The sequence below is a fragment of the Ciconia boyciana genome, chromosome 1 (assembly GCF_034638445.1).
Source record: "Ciconia boyciana chromosome 1, ASM3463844v1, whole genome shotgun sequence".
Classification (NCBI taxonomy): domain Eukaryota; kingdom Metazoa; phylum Chordata; class Aves; order Ciconiiformes; family Ciconiidae; genus Ciconia; species Ciconia boyciana.
In genome coordinates this window covers 25,296,487-25,310,351 of record NC_132934.1, presented here as the reverse complement: position 1 = coordinate 25,310,351, position 13,865 = coordinate 25,296,487, and the positions used below count along the sequence as shown (strand labels likewise).

The following is a 13,865-nucleotide window of genomic DNA, read 5'->3' as shown; positions in this document are numbered from 1 at the left end:
ATTCCCATGTGCAAATAACATCAGAATTAATTGCATATTAATGCAACTGGATTGGAACTTTTTCAAAGAACAATTTTTTTGAATTGTCTCCCCTTTAAGGAATTGTGTATATGGGAATGTCTCCTGTGTGTAATAGAAAGTAGCAGGAAAAGTGAGATGCTTTGCACTGAAATGCTTTAGCCATCTAAAAGGTAGGCATGTTATCTAGGCACTTATCACCTCCTTTTCTAGGTTAACGGAGATAGCTGGGTGACTAATTCCATATAGCTTTAATTAAGGAATTTATAGTAGCTTTGGGAGGTGTCCAGTATTCACTGGAGGACCCTGAATGACTGTCCTTGACCAGACCCCTAACTTCCAAACAGCTTGAAGAGAATTAGACAGATTCCTGCCAGTTTTTGTGGGATTCAGCTTGCAGATAAAGACACCTGCAAGTCTACAGTTGAGCAAGGTGTTCAGGTTTCTTCACAGCTTCGATGAGGATTTGGTCAATCCAGTCGAAAGACCCTCGAGAATTATTCAACATGTCATGAGATAAACATTTTTGTTTTCTCACTCGTGGTGTTTTGTACATGGTCCTGAGCGACCAGCTGTAGGTGATCCTGCTTGAGCAGGGGGTTGGACCAGACGACCTCCAGAGGTCCCTGCCAACCTCAACCATTCTGTGATTCTGTGATTTAAAGCCTTGTCAGGGACAGTGACAAGAATTGGCCAGGAACTAAAAATCTAACTTAAAATTATCCTGCAGTATTATTTCCTAGCCTGTCTCTGTTGTTATGATTTATTATCTGCAATGTTGTAATGCCTAGGGCTGTCAGATCTAGACAAGAACTGTACTGTATTAGTCATTAATACCTGACAAAATGATCTAATTGTATGTACATAATAACACAAGACTGAACAATATCAGCATTTGGGTTGTGGGAATAGGCAGCTGGGATCTTTTCCCAGACCTTTTCTTACACAGAAATTCACCAAAGGTCTTTTTATTTCTCTCCTGGTGCTCTTCCCATTTCCTCTGAGCTATCACTTTTTGAGGAAATCTTTGTTTATATTATGGTCTTGTTCTCATGTACTGCAAAGTAGTCCAGTCCAAATCATGAAAAAGTACTTACAAATGTACTAAGTCAGTTTGCATCAAAGGAGGAGTGCAAAGTAGTGTGATGCATTCATCAGTTTGTATAAAACAGGAAGGGAAAGGCATTTTTTGGTGGTGTTTTTTTTATTTGTTTGGTTTTTTTCCCCAGCCTATGACATTACTTAGATGATTATGTGAGACTGCAGGAAAACAGAGAAAAAGATACTAGTTGCAAGCATAAGACTTCCTTCCAGCAGATCAGTGGAGTGAAAATAACCTGGCATTCTTTTCCAACAGGCACGCTTGTACGTAGTACCAGCTTGATGGCCTGTAGCAATGGCCTGTTTCACTCAAGGTTGTTATCCTTAGTAGGATCTAAAGGATTGTGAGCAAAGTTTTAAAACTTGGGTGCTAAATCTATATTTTGGCGTGCAAAGCAAGCAGCCAGAGAGTGGGTGAGGAAACAACAGGAGCATAAATCTCTAGCTTGCTAATGAGGGCTTGCTCCTGGGGAGTCCTGCGTTGTGGCTTCTTGCAGTCCTGCCCTTCACTCACTGCCCCGAGCCATTGCTTAATGCAAATTGCCTTCCTCCACCTCTTGGGAAGGTGCTTTTGTACCAGACCACTGGTTGGGGGACTCAATGCTTTTCTGGGACTGAGGACGGAAAACCACAAGACTGGGGATAGAGGAGAGAAAGGCTGTTCTGTAGGAGATAAAAAGACAAAGTAGAGACTTAAGGGAAAGGCAGAAGATCAGGAGAGCAGTGGCAGATGGGAAAAGAAACATCAAACCCGATGGAAAAATCACAAGGAAGGACAAATAAGTAGCTTAAACCATTAAATCATTAATAGTATCGCACTTCAAGGCTGCAGACTGATTATTATTCTTGCATCTGTTCATTTAGAAAATGAAAATTAAAGTCAGGGGTACATAACAATACACTTTTTTTCAGATATGCTGCAAATTGCAGCATTTCTGAGTTCTCTTAATAATCTGTGTGAGGTAGAAGTATTTTCCTTTTGTTTAAATTACCTTTCCTGTTGTGACCATTAGCATATACAGATAGTAAAGAGGCCTTAGCCCCACTGTGATGAAGTTCTAGGCAAGTCAGACTGACTGTAGCACAACATGCTTGGAAGCTGAAATTTCAAATGATCAGCACATTCTTTTTTATACTGTTGTTTTAAGTTACTATTTTATTAACTCATGTTTTTGTAGACATCAGGGAGCAAATAAGTGTTAAGGAAAGGTCTGAATCAACTGTGGGAGGTGTCTGGGTGAGAAGGAAAGCAAAAAAAGCTGAGCATTACAACACACTTCCAGACAGCGAAGTCTACCAAAAAGTCTTTCAAAGCATTTGAAATTAGACTTAATTTTTACAAGGTCACAGTTTTGCGCTTTTCTCTGTTTGCCCTGGGTATAATGTTAACAAAAGCAAATCAAACCAAAAGACATCCCTTTGTCATCCTATCTGCCTCCAGGTTGGCTACGGCCTTTCTAACATGTCTTCTCTCATTTTTGTTTTGAAGGACATATCATAACAATTTCCCAGAAAAAAACATACCATGGATGTTTGGGTCAAACGGTTAGCAGTGACGGCGCTGCTTACTATGGTTGATGCTCAGCTGCTGAAGCCGGCACGGGCCCCTCTGGTTCTGCACAAGCCATTCATGGTTGTTTGGAACGCGCCGACCGAGCAGTGCAGGCTGCGGTACAAGGTGGACCTGGATCTCAGTGTTTTTGACATTGCATCCAACACCAATGAGACTCTGAGTGGATCCAATGTGACAATCTTCTATCACACTCATTTAGGATACTATCCCTACTACTCCGATAACGGAGATCCTGTCAACGGAGGGGTGCCCCAGAACGAAAGTCTTATCAAACACCTTAATAAAGCAAAGTCTGACATTGACTATTGCATACCCATGAAGAAATTTCAGGGACTCGCAGTCATTGACTGGGAAAACTGGAGACCCCAGTGGGATAGGAACTGGGGCAATAAAAGCATTTATAGAAATAAATCTCTTGAGATGGTTAGGAGACGGCATCCTCAGTGGTCAGAGGACAAAATTAGGAAAGTGGCTAAGGAGGAATTTGAAAATGCTGGCAAGAGTTTTATGAACAACACTATCCTTCTGGCTGAGCATATGAGACCAAATGGTTTGTGGGGTTACTATCTTTACCCAGACTGCTACAATTATGATTACAAAGAACACCCCCAAACATACACGGGGAAATGCCCAGCCATTGAATCTTCCCGCAATGACCTCCTGCTTTGGCTGTGGAAGGAAAGCACTGCTCTCTACCCTTCTATATACCTGGATTATATACTGAAGTCAAGTCCAAATGCATTGAAGTTTGTTCACTATCGGGTTAAGGAGGCAATACGTGTTGCCTCAATTGCTAGAAAAGACTACGTTTTGCCTGTTTTTGTTTACTCCAGACCATTTTATGCCTATACTTTTCATGTTTTAACAGAGGTAAGCAGACAGACTTCTTTAGAAATTTAGAGATTAGAAAAAGCCTCTTAGAAAAAGTACTTTCTAAAAGTTTTCCTTGTATAAAAGCATTTATGCATTTGTTTTTCATATTTAAGAACGACCCTCTAAAAGGAAGTACTGTAGTCACAGTACAAAACTCTACACTTTTCAGTAGTTCCTATAGCAGTGCTCTGGTCTACTTCTGTAGGATAACATTGTATATTTTTAATGAGGGTAATTTAGAAAGAAAGTACAAAGAAATAATTTCTTTAAGGAATTAATTCATTCTGATATTTTAATTCTTCAGGACAGCTTGTGAAGTGAACTTGACAAATCTTCATGAAGTTTAAAACTAATTAGTGTAATGGAAAGATAAACTTTCAAGAGAAAGGAGCCTCAAGGCTTTCTTGTTTCTTTATCCAAATGTACATTCACTCAGTATAGAAATAAACCAGTCAAGTAAACTAGTCTGGCCTGGAGTTCCTAACTCCTGCATGATGAGCATTGGCCATCTCACTTTTCAGAGGTACAACACGTTCAAATATCTTCATGATTCAACGTTTAGTGCTAACCCTGTGGAGTCCTTTTAATAAAGAAATCAAGTTTTTGAGTCATGCAATGTTCCTTCAACCAATGATCAAATGCGATAAATATATAGTGACCACAGCATTGATGATAAAGATATATGCATACAAGTCCTAGACTTTCTGGATGTGTAATGATGATCGTGGTGCTGACTTTGTTTATGCACATAACAGATGCTTATTGATTTCTCTAGTAGTTGTCCGAAGTGCCGAAAGCTTTGCTTTCATCGTTATCAATTCCACGAGAGGGGAGAGGGGAGAGGGGAGGAAATCTGAGCTAGCAACCAGGGACTCTTTGGAGCTGTTTTCTGTGTGATGTGGAAACTGCAGGTCCTAACTGACGCAGAAATCATGAGCAAATAGGCAAGACTGGGTCCCACTGAAGGCAAAAGCCACTGGGGTCAGTGCAGGCAGGATTTCACGCAGAATGCCTTCACTGAAGAGCTCAAAACAGGCCATGAAATAAATTAGCATTCTTCAAATGCAGGCTGTAATAATACATTTTTATAATATAAATCACTCCCTCGATTGATATAAAAATATCACAAATGTCACTGAAAGCTAAGAAAACTAACATGCTGTTACCAGTGATGCATGAGTTCAAAATCTGTGGTGGTATAAAGTTACTGTTTTACCTTAAGCTATTTTCTGAACAGTACAGTGGTAATTTGGAGTGATGTTCCTCTTAAGTTATACTCTTTAACTCACCAGCCTGTTTTTCAATTGCATGTAGCCGTTTACTTTTGGGTGCTTTAAAGATCACTTTACAACTCTGCAGCCAGGGAAGATCCATGCATAGCCAGAGAAATGTCTTTGGGTTATGCTCCACTACATATTTTCTAATAAGGATGGTACCCAGCGCTGCAGGCAGCCATGGGGACAGGGCTTGACGTATCTCCAGACTATACACATCATCTGTGCGAACAGCTTGGGACTACCAGGAACTTGCAGGGTTGCACTTAAGAAAACTCTAAAGAGGAATGATCAGGAAGATAATGTTCTTGTTTTCCTTCATAGCCCTGAAGCCACCAAGATATTTGAAATATGTGGCTGCATCCTGGCTCCAGCACACAGATGTGCTGAGTTGCTTATCAAGTGGCTTATCATCTGAAAAGATTGTTGCATTTTTCCTCCAATCTCATTCAAAGGACAGGTTGAAACAGTTCTGCTGAACTGTTTGAAATGGTTCAGCCCAGGCCTGAGACATGGTGTGGAAACACTCAGCAGCTGCAGTTAGAAAGCCCTGAAACCCACGATGCTCGGAGAAGTTGTGGATGCCCCAGCATTGGAAGTGTTCAAGGTCAGCTTGGATGGGGATTTGAGCAACCTGATCTAGTGAAAGATGTCCCTGTCCATGGCAGGGGGGTTGGACTAGGTGATCTTTAAAGGTCCCTTCCAACCCAAACCATTCTGTGATTCTGTGTTCTTACTGTGGACTATGTTGGGTGACCCTATGTGTTCACTCCTTATCTTGTGAGGAGATTTTGCAAAAGGCCAACACCTTTGGGGTTTATCAGAGGAGGGAATTCCAGACAGGTGTCACTAGCGCAGGGTGTGCAATGTGCAACAGGTGACATCAGTGTCTTTCTTCGCAGCCAAATTGCAGTGGCCCACCCTGCCCTCTAGCGTGTCCAGCGCCATGTCCCTCTGTCCCCTCTCCGCTCCCCCTTGCACACTCAAGGGATGCTGCTGTAGTTCTGAGCAGTGAGCGGGAGCTCAACTCAAACCCCTGGGCTTCCCCCATGCCACTATGGGTGCAGAGCTGGCCACCCCGTGGCCTTACCTGCCTGCCGGGGACAGCTGCTGCTGGGGACACAGACCAGAGAAAAGGGATTTGGAGGGGAAGGGCGTCAGGAGGGGTTCCTGTGGGGAGGTGGTGTGAGGGTGGTGTGTTGCGCCAGGGGAGGTTTAGATTGGATATTAGGAAAAATTTCTTCACCAAAAGGGTTGTCAAGCATTGGAACAGGCTGCCCAGGGAAGTTGTCACCATCCCTGGAGGTATTTAAAAGATGTATAGATGTGGTGCTTAGGGACATGGTGGACTTGGCAGTGCTAGGTTAACGGTTGGGCTTGATGATCTTAAAGGTCTTTCCCAAACTAAGTGATTCTATCATTCTATGATTCTATGATTTCAGACTACACTGGAGCTTCTAATTTGATGCATGACATGCCCCTAAGTGATAATCACAAACCCGCAAACAAGGCATGAAACCTCCAAGCTCCAGCAACAATGTGCGTGAATGTGACAAGGAAAGGAGCTGGTGTAGTACAATGACATCCAGGGTAAGTGGCCATAGAAAAATTGGGATGACAGGCTAATAGATACTTGAGCTTTGACAGGGACTGGGCCAGGAGAACCACTGTCCTGCTCCCTCAAGCTGTGCAAGAGCTGTGAGATTCTGGTTCAACAGAATTAATTGCTGACACATTCAAGCCTTGTGTGTAAGCCCTTCTGTACACAGTATGAAAAATACAGTAAATATCACAGTGGAAGGAAATAGAAAGAATGGTTGTGAATCAGAGTCACTGGGGGAGAGACAGAAGCCTAGCAGACCTTCAGAAAGACGAAAGACCCAGGATGCTGTAGGTATGTCTGCTGTACCTTTCACCCTGACTGCACCTGGAAATCAGGTGAGTTGTGCATAAGGTATCTGAGAAATTAATCCTGCTTTTTTTCTTGGAAACAGTTTGTAAATTCTGAATTGGGATCCCAATCATTAGGAAAGGTTTCTGTATTTGCTAGAAATGCATATAAGCAGTTTGCCATCTGTAGGATATTTAGAAACTATCTGCCTTGACAATTCACTGCTAACTGTGTGGGAGAGGGAAGTTGCACAGTAGCATCTGTGCTTCCTGACTAGATGGCTGAAGTCATTAATAAAGCAGGATGACAACTAACAAATGATGAATAATAGATAACAACTTCTCTACACCTGCAGATAGTCTTCTCTGATGACCAGGTATGCATGTGTACAGAGACCATTCCCTGCAGCCATGCTAGGCTTGCACTACCATTCCTGAATACAGAAAAAGCATGTCTGAAACTAAGACTGTTCAAAATGTAAAGGAAAGATTACAGATACACTTATTTTTCTTTCCTCAACATGTAACTAGAACTGACTGTCCTATTTCCTCTCAATCTCCAAAACTGAAACAGCTTAGCTCACCTCCTATTTTTTTAGTGTCCAATGCAGTGACTTGGCTGATCAAAATATGGAGAAGCGTTGATAGGAACTAGAGCCTTCTCCTCTCTGCCAAATCAGCCGTCTGCTCGGAGATAGCCCAGCAAAATCTTGAGGATCTTTGGTTGTTGTACACTGCCCCCAAAAGCTTGAACGAGAATGAGCATCAGAAGGGAAGAGGCTTTGTTGACTTGTTTATCACTTGGAGAAATACCAGATGCCTAAGTGGCAGCTGACCCATAAAGTTGTCTCTTCAGGACAGTCCTCTAACATGGATGGACAAGGATCTGATACAAAGAGTGAAATGGGATTCCCCACCTAGACAAATGACAAGATGACTAAAATGATGACTAAAATTTTTTAACTTGCATGTTTTTTCCATATGAGGTACTTCTTACACTCACATGGCAGAGCCACGCCAGTGAGCCCCCACTAATGCCAAGCTGTGCTGCATGAGGAGCAGTGCTAAGTTCATTCCTCACGCCAGGACTGCTGTGTCTGAGGCTGCTGCTGGAGCTCCTCTGCCTCACTCGGGGCTTCAGGGATGCACCTCCTTACCTCTGCTCCTGATCTGCCACTCTCAGCTGTTACGAGAGGCACTTTTACATCTCCTTTTCTCAAAATACCTGAATGGGGGGGGGGGTGAGTCATTTATTTTGCTAACCCTGTCTGTGGCAGGGGAGGGTTAGTGGTGATGCCTCCCTCTTTGTGCGACCGTCCGGTGGTCAGAGTACCCACCTCTGGCACAGGAGCTCTCAGCTCAGTTCTCTTCCCAGCCTACTGAGGAGGAATCCAGCACCCTGTGTTAGACGCTAGGAAAGAGTTAGGGAATCACCAGACCAAAAAGAACAAACGTACGAGAGAGAAAAAATAAAAGAGAGGGTGCAACTTCCTGTTCATAGGTTATTCAGGGAAGAGCCCTTCTGTGCTGACGGCTTTTGAGGTACTGAACATGAGTCAGTCATTCAGTAAAAGATGTAACTATGCCTAGAAATGAGAGTCAGAAACCTTATTTCCTCCCTTGTGAGCAAGTTACCTAATTACTAAGTTGAATTAATCATAAGCTGTAGTCAGGTTCCCACTTGTTTCTCTTGCTCCCTTTTGAACCTTCATTGGATTGGTGCAAGGTAAAATGGCATCAAAAAGAGAAATGGCACCCCTTGAAACATTGTCCGTAACCTCACGGTGAAGATATAACCCCTGATGGAGAGTTACCTGGAGGTGATGTACCTTTTAAGCATGGGGGAAGAGAGAAAAATTCAGCCCATGTCTTTCTAATTCTCTTTCCTCTTGGGAAGGACTCTTAGCACTCAACCTCTGTTTTAAAGAATACAAGAAGAGGAATGTAAGGTGGAAGGAGATTGTTTACATGAAATCCCATACATTTTTTTTTTGCAGTGAGCTGCTGTTTTCTCCAGCATCCAACACCTGTGCAGGTTCTATAAGTGTCCTTTAAGCATCTCGAGGGGGATGTATCTTCCAATGAAATGCCAGATTTTGGCCTTAGCCTGAGAAAAGTGCTGAGTTTCTCAGCATTGGCAAGGTGGTGATTCTAGGTGTGCACGAAAATGGAAGCGTAGGTGCCTCGCAAACTTCAGTTGTGAAGTTATTGCTGCCATTGGACTTCACACACCCAGAGGATTAGGTGAACTTTAAGGGTCATGCTCTTGGATTTGATTATTTTATATCCATATGAATCAGACATGAAGTGCTGAAATCCCTTTGTGGATCTGAATCTAAACGATTTCTACAAGTAACAGAAGAAAGCTGAGGAATATGAGGGAATAAAAACTGGATTTACTGACTCCTGGTCAAGCACCCTAACTCCTAAAGCATATTACTAACAAAATCTTTATTTTGGGGTTTGCTCGGGTCTTAGTTCATCCAGCAATGCTAAATATCTATTGATTATTTGTTTTGGCTGTCTGAAAAGGTTTCATTAATTTGTTAATGAGATCTGAACTGTGTTAGTGCTAAATCACTCAACCGTCACGTGGCTAATGTAAAATCACAGTCCAGCCTTTGTGTCTGGGTAATCTTCATAAAATGCTTTGCAGATGAGGAAAGCCTGGGAACTCTCATTACCAAGAGGTCAGGCTGTATTTCACATTCTCTTAACATTTGATATTTTGATCTTTAATTCACATACTTTTTTTTTTTTTTTACTGATAAATTAATTCCCATAGGAAAAAAAAACCCCACCATTTCCCACATGAAAGTAACACCTGCAGCCCACACCACTATCCTTTTATGAAACTAGCACCGGGCTATAAACTTTTAAGAGTAATGACATTCTCTAAAAGACTGCTTGGATGATCAGCAGCAACACAAACTTCAGGTGAGACCAATTACACTTTATATCACTCTGAACCCTACACTAAGAGCCAGTAGGCAAGCTCTACTCTTTCAGACTTCTGCAGGTTTTCCTGCACTGTTTTGTCCAACCTTTTAGTTAAAGGTCAAAGTCACTGCTCGCTCTGACTTCTCTGTAATCATCTTCAACTCTTCAGTGGATTCTTCCTTTCCCAAAGCATTTCTTTGTGCCTTCTTTTATATCTCTCAGGCCATAAATGTTTCAGGAATGGGGACTCCTTGACTATGCATTGGCAAATCAACAGGCCCACTTACACAGTGAAATAAACTATTAAGTAGTAATTGACAATAATAACATGGTTCTTCCATTCTACCATCTTGCATTTCTAAGGTGCCACCACCATACTGTGATAATTTGGCTGGTCTTTTGGATTGTTTTCTCCTAAAACGAAGTGAAAAGACTGTATCAAAGACCATCACTAACTTTTTAAAGGGATTTGTTGTTTCTTCATCAAATCGAGAAATATTGTAATATCTGTCATTACAAACACTGATCACGAATCACTTTCTAATCAATTATTGTAGACAGAAATGGTTTTAGATGTAATTGATCATGCCTTGGAATTTGAGGGTGGAAGAAGATGCTTCCTCCATATTTTCTAAGATTTAATTGCATTTCTCTTGACACAGTATTCACGGTCTCAGGTGAGGGCTTTAAGACACTTGCAAGGTACGTTGCTATGTTGTACGTAAGGCACCAGTGGCTCCTGTTCTACACACAGTCTGTGCTCTGGTAGAGCTGCGTTACTGCTGATCGCTACAACTCAACTGCTTATTGGTGCAGCTCTAAAAGTGGACACGGTTAAGTCAGTATGCAAATGTGAGCTTTTTTTTTCTCGTTTGGCACTACATAGCACTGGGAGAGGCTGACTTTTCAAAGGTATTTTTCCTGGAATAATGACATTCACGCTGGTAAGAACAGCAGCTCTGTAACTGTATTGGCATGGCTAAAGCAGCACAAGTTAGACACCTGCCTGAAGCCTATCAACTGCAATTAGACACTGTAAGGGTGATCCAATGATGTGTGACCATGCTTATCATCCCTTGCCAAAAATGGTGCCTACACAGGTATGGTAATCATTCAAAGACTGGTAGATAAAATAGATCATTCAATACTTACACCACCAGTTTGGCTGGAGGACCCCTTGTGAATAAACTATAATGATTTCATTATTTAACAGTCCTCATGAATGCAACCTATGCAAACCTTTGGAGACACACAGAAGAGCTTTCTAAACTAAACAGTGATTCTATTGTGAAGAATATACCACAGGACCGATGTCTCCTCTGGGGGAAAAAAAAGTGATGCCCATATCCTAGTGCTTTTTTACTTTTATTTTTATACCTTTGGTTTTCTGATGTCTGGTTTTGGCCTTCTTTTTCAGATGGATCTGGTCAATACCATTGGTGAAAGTGCGGCCTTGGGAGCAGCTGGAGTTGTTCTCTGGGGCAGTATGCAATACGCCAGCTCAAAGGTAGGTCGTAGCAGTTTATTAGTATTTAGGAATCACCTCAATACCTCTTCTCTGCCACCACACCCTCCATAGCACCTATCTATCGATGCCATCAGCCAGCGACTGAGGACGATGGCTCAGTACTATCAGATCTCGTTACTTCTATACTTTTGTTAGGCTGAGAAGTCCTTTTGCTTCAGAGCACATTGCTTTGGGCAGGTCATTTGTAGCATGATGGAATAATGAGTCCAGGTTAGAAGAAAGACATGTTTTGAAGCAATAACATACAAATATAAGCACACCTTGTTTTACAGTGTTCTACTTTGTAGCCATGGCAGTTTGTACAGATCCACAGAGAAGGAATGGAGTCTGGAGGGGGGTATTTTCTGTGGTCACTAGTGTTGAAATGACACATGGAAAATAATGTTACCACAAGAAAAGGCCTAGTTCTTCCTCCCAGGTTCTTCAGGCTTTCACAAATAATACTTTTTGAAGTGATGGAGGAGGCAGGAGGCTGCACTGGGGTTTCACAGGAGGCACGGCAGGCTAGCCCCTGCTCCTGAACCTGGGCTGGGCTTTGGTGCCCACTCTGCTTTTCATGGAGTCTGCTCTCCTCCTCCTGAAGCCTCTGGCAAAGCACCACTGACTTAGGCAGAGGAAGAGGGAAATCTGAACTGGAACTTTACAGCTGCAATTGCAGCAACTCCTGTGCTGGTTTCTGAAAATGATGTGGCTCCTTGTAAACTGAAGGAGTTGGAGAGATCAGGACCAAAGCAGTGACTCAATATGTGCTTTAAAACCTATTAGTCCCATGTACTGCTCCTTGTCAGCAGTTACTAGAAATCTCTACTTAAGGAACTAGTTAGTCTCAAATTAGCATATAAAGTCTCTTTCTGTTTACTAGGACTCCTCCTTAGTCTAAATCTGTATGTTGCTACCAAGCACCCAAATAGACAATATAGTAAAGGTTACTATTTTGCTAATCTTACCTGTGGAAGTAAACTCACTTAAACCAATAGATTACTCTACTATGTAAATCCAACAAGATTTATCTCAACAGGTTACTTTAGCCAAGAACAGTTTTGTACTAGCATCTTCTTAGATATAGGTAATTTGGACATAATGCTAGTTACTGAGAAATGTGTCATGGTATTTTATTTTCTACAGGAGAGCTGTTCAACTGTGAAACAGTACATTGATGGACCCTTAGGACATTATGTCATTAATGTGACCTCAGCAGCCAAACTTTGTAGCAAAGTCCTGTGTAAGAAGAATGGAAGATGTATCCGCAAAAACAGCGACTCTTCTGCTTACCTCCATTTGTCACCCACTAATTTTAAGATCCGAGCCCATCGCTCAGAGAGGGGCCCCAGGTTCCAGGTGACCGGTGAAGCCAGCCTGGAGAATATTGAAGCCATGAGGCAGAGATTCATGTGTCAGTGTTACCAGGGCTGGACGGGAATATTTTGTGAATTGCCTGACCAAAGGCTAATGGAGCGCTGGGTTCACATTCTGTTCAGTAGATCAAGAAAACAGAAGTTTTATGCCTTCCTTTTAGGAGCCATGCAGCTTATTCTGCTTTATACTGCACACTAAAGTCTTCTGAGGCAGTGCAAGGAAATAAGAAATGGTGCCACTAAGACTTCTGTTCCTTAACAAGTTTTTATTACAAAGGGAAAAGGCATTGTTGATTAAATAGTTTTATTCTGTTTTCTTCATCTCCCACTCCTGGAATTGCTTCAGACATTAAACATTTTGAAAGCAGCTCCCTCTTTTTTACCAGCTCCTTTACTCTTAACTCATGTTTTACTTATACATTCAACAGATAAATCTTCTGCTGCAACAGTGGAAGCTTTACTTGAGTAAAAATGTTGAATAAACCTTTGCAAGGATTCATCCATGTAGAAGCTTAAAAGAGGACACAGATCCTCTTTGTTTCAGGGCTGGATGATGTAACATATAGTGATGAGGAGAGTTTTCATGTGAACCAGGGATCGCAAACCATTCACTGCAGCTCTTGCTGAAGTCAAATGGCATTTTGTGTGAGCAGCAGGACTGTGCCCAGTGCTGCTGCTCCACATCCACATCCACTGCAACTCGCTGATCCCACTGCTTCTGCATAGACAATGTGAAGAGTATAGAGTTATACACCAATGCACACTTTTAAAAATGTATATTTCAGTATTTCAAGGCCTAATGTTATTCATGTTACTTCTAGAGGTATCGATCTTTGCAGTGGTAGTTTTGTGCCATCAGTTTCAAAGGTACTGTTTGGCCGAAAATCTCTGCAATTGCCAGGCAATGGGTCAAATGTTCATTTTCCCACAGTGCCAGCCAACCAGCAGAATATATACGTGTTTAGGTGAGGGCGTCCTGAGCTCCGAGAGCGGCGCTGGCAGCTGGCACCCCGCAGTGCTCCTGCCCAGGCAGCTGACGGGAGAGTGCTCCTCCTCTTGCTCCAGCCCTTGGGAAGCAGGCAGCCTTGCTGCTTGGCATCACTGCTGCCTTTGGGGCCGCTGAGGGTCTTTGCTTTCTGCTCCGCTAACTACTCAGGTCTGGTAGCTCTGCTCTCCTACAGCTCTTGCGCAGTCACCCAACCAAGCTGGCTGGTCAGCGACTGGGAAATGGGAACAGGCTGACAGACCCCGCTGCTGACATGCATCTCCCTTGTGCACGGGAGGAGAAGATGAAGAACTCTACTTACTGGCAA

General features: G+C 42.5%; 1 protein-coding gene across 1 annotated transcript; it reads left to right on the top strand.

Moving 5' to 3' along the window:
• The first annotated feature begins 2,644 nt into the window (after positions 1 to 2,644).
• Positions 2,645 to 12,751, top strand: LOC140655305 (hyaluronidase-1-like). Its single transcript, XM_072869662.1, has 3 exons — positions 2,645 to 3,562; positions 11,087 to 11,176; positions 12,323 to 12,751. The coding sequence occupies exons 1-3, from the start codon at positions 2,645 to 2,647 to the stop codon at positions 12,749 to 12,751; spliced, it is 1,437 nt and encodes a 478-aa protein (XP_072725763.1).
• The last annotated feature ends 1,114 nt before the right edge of the window (positions 12,752 to 13,865 follow it).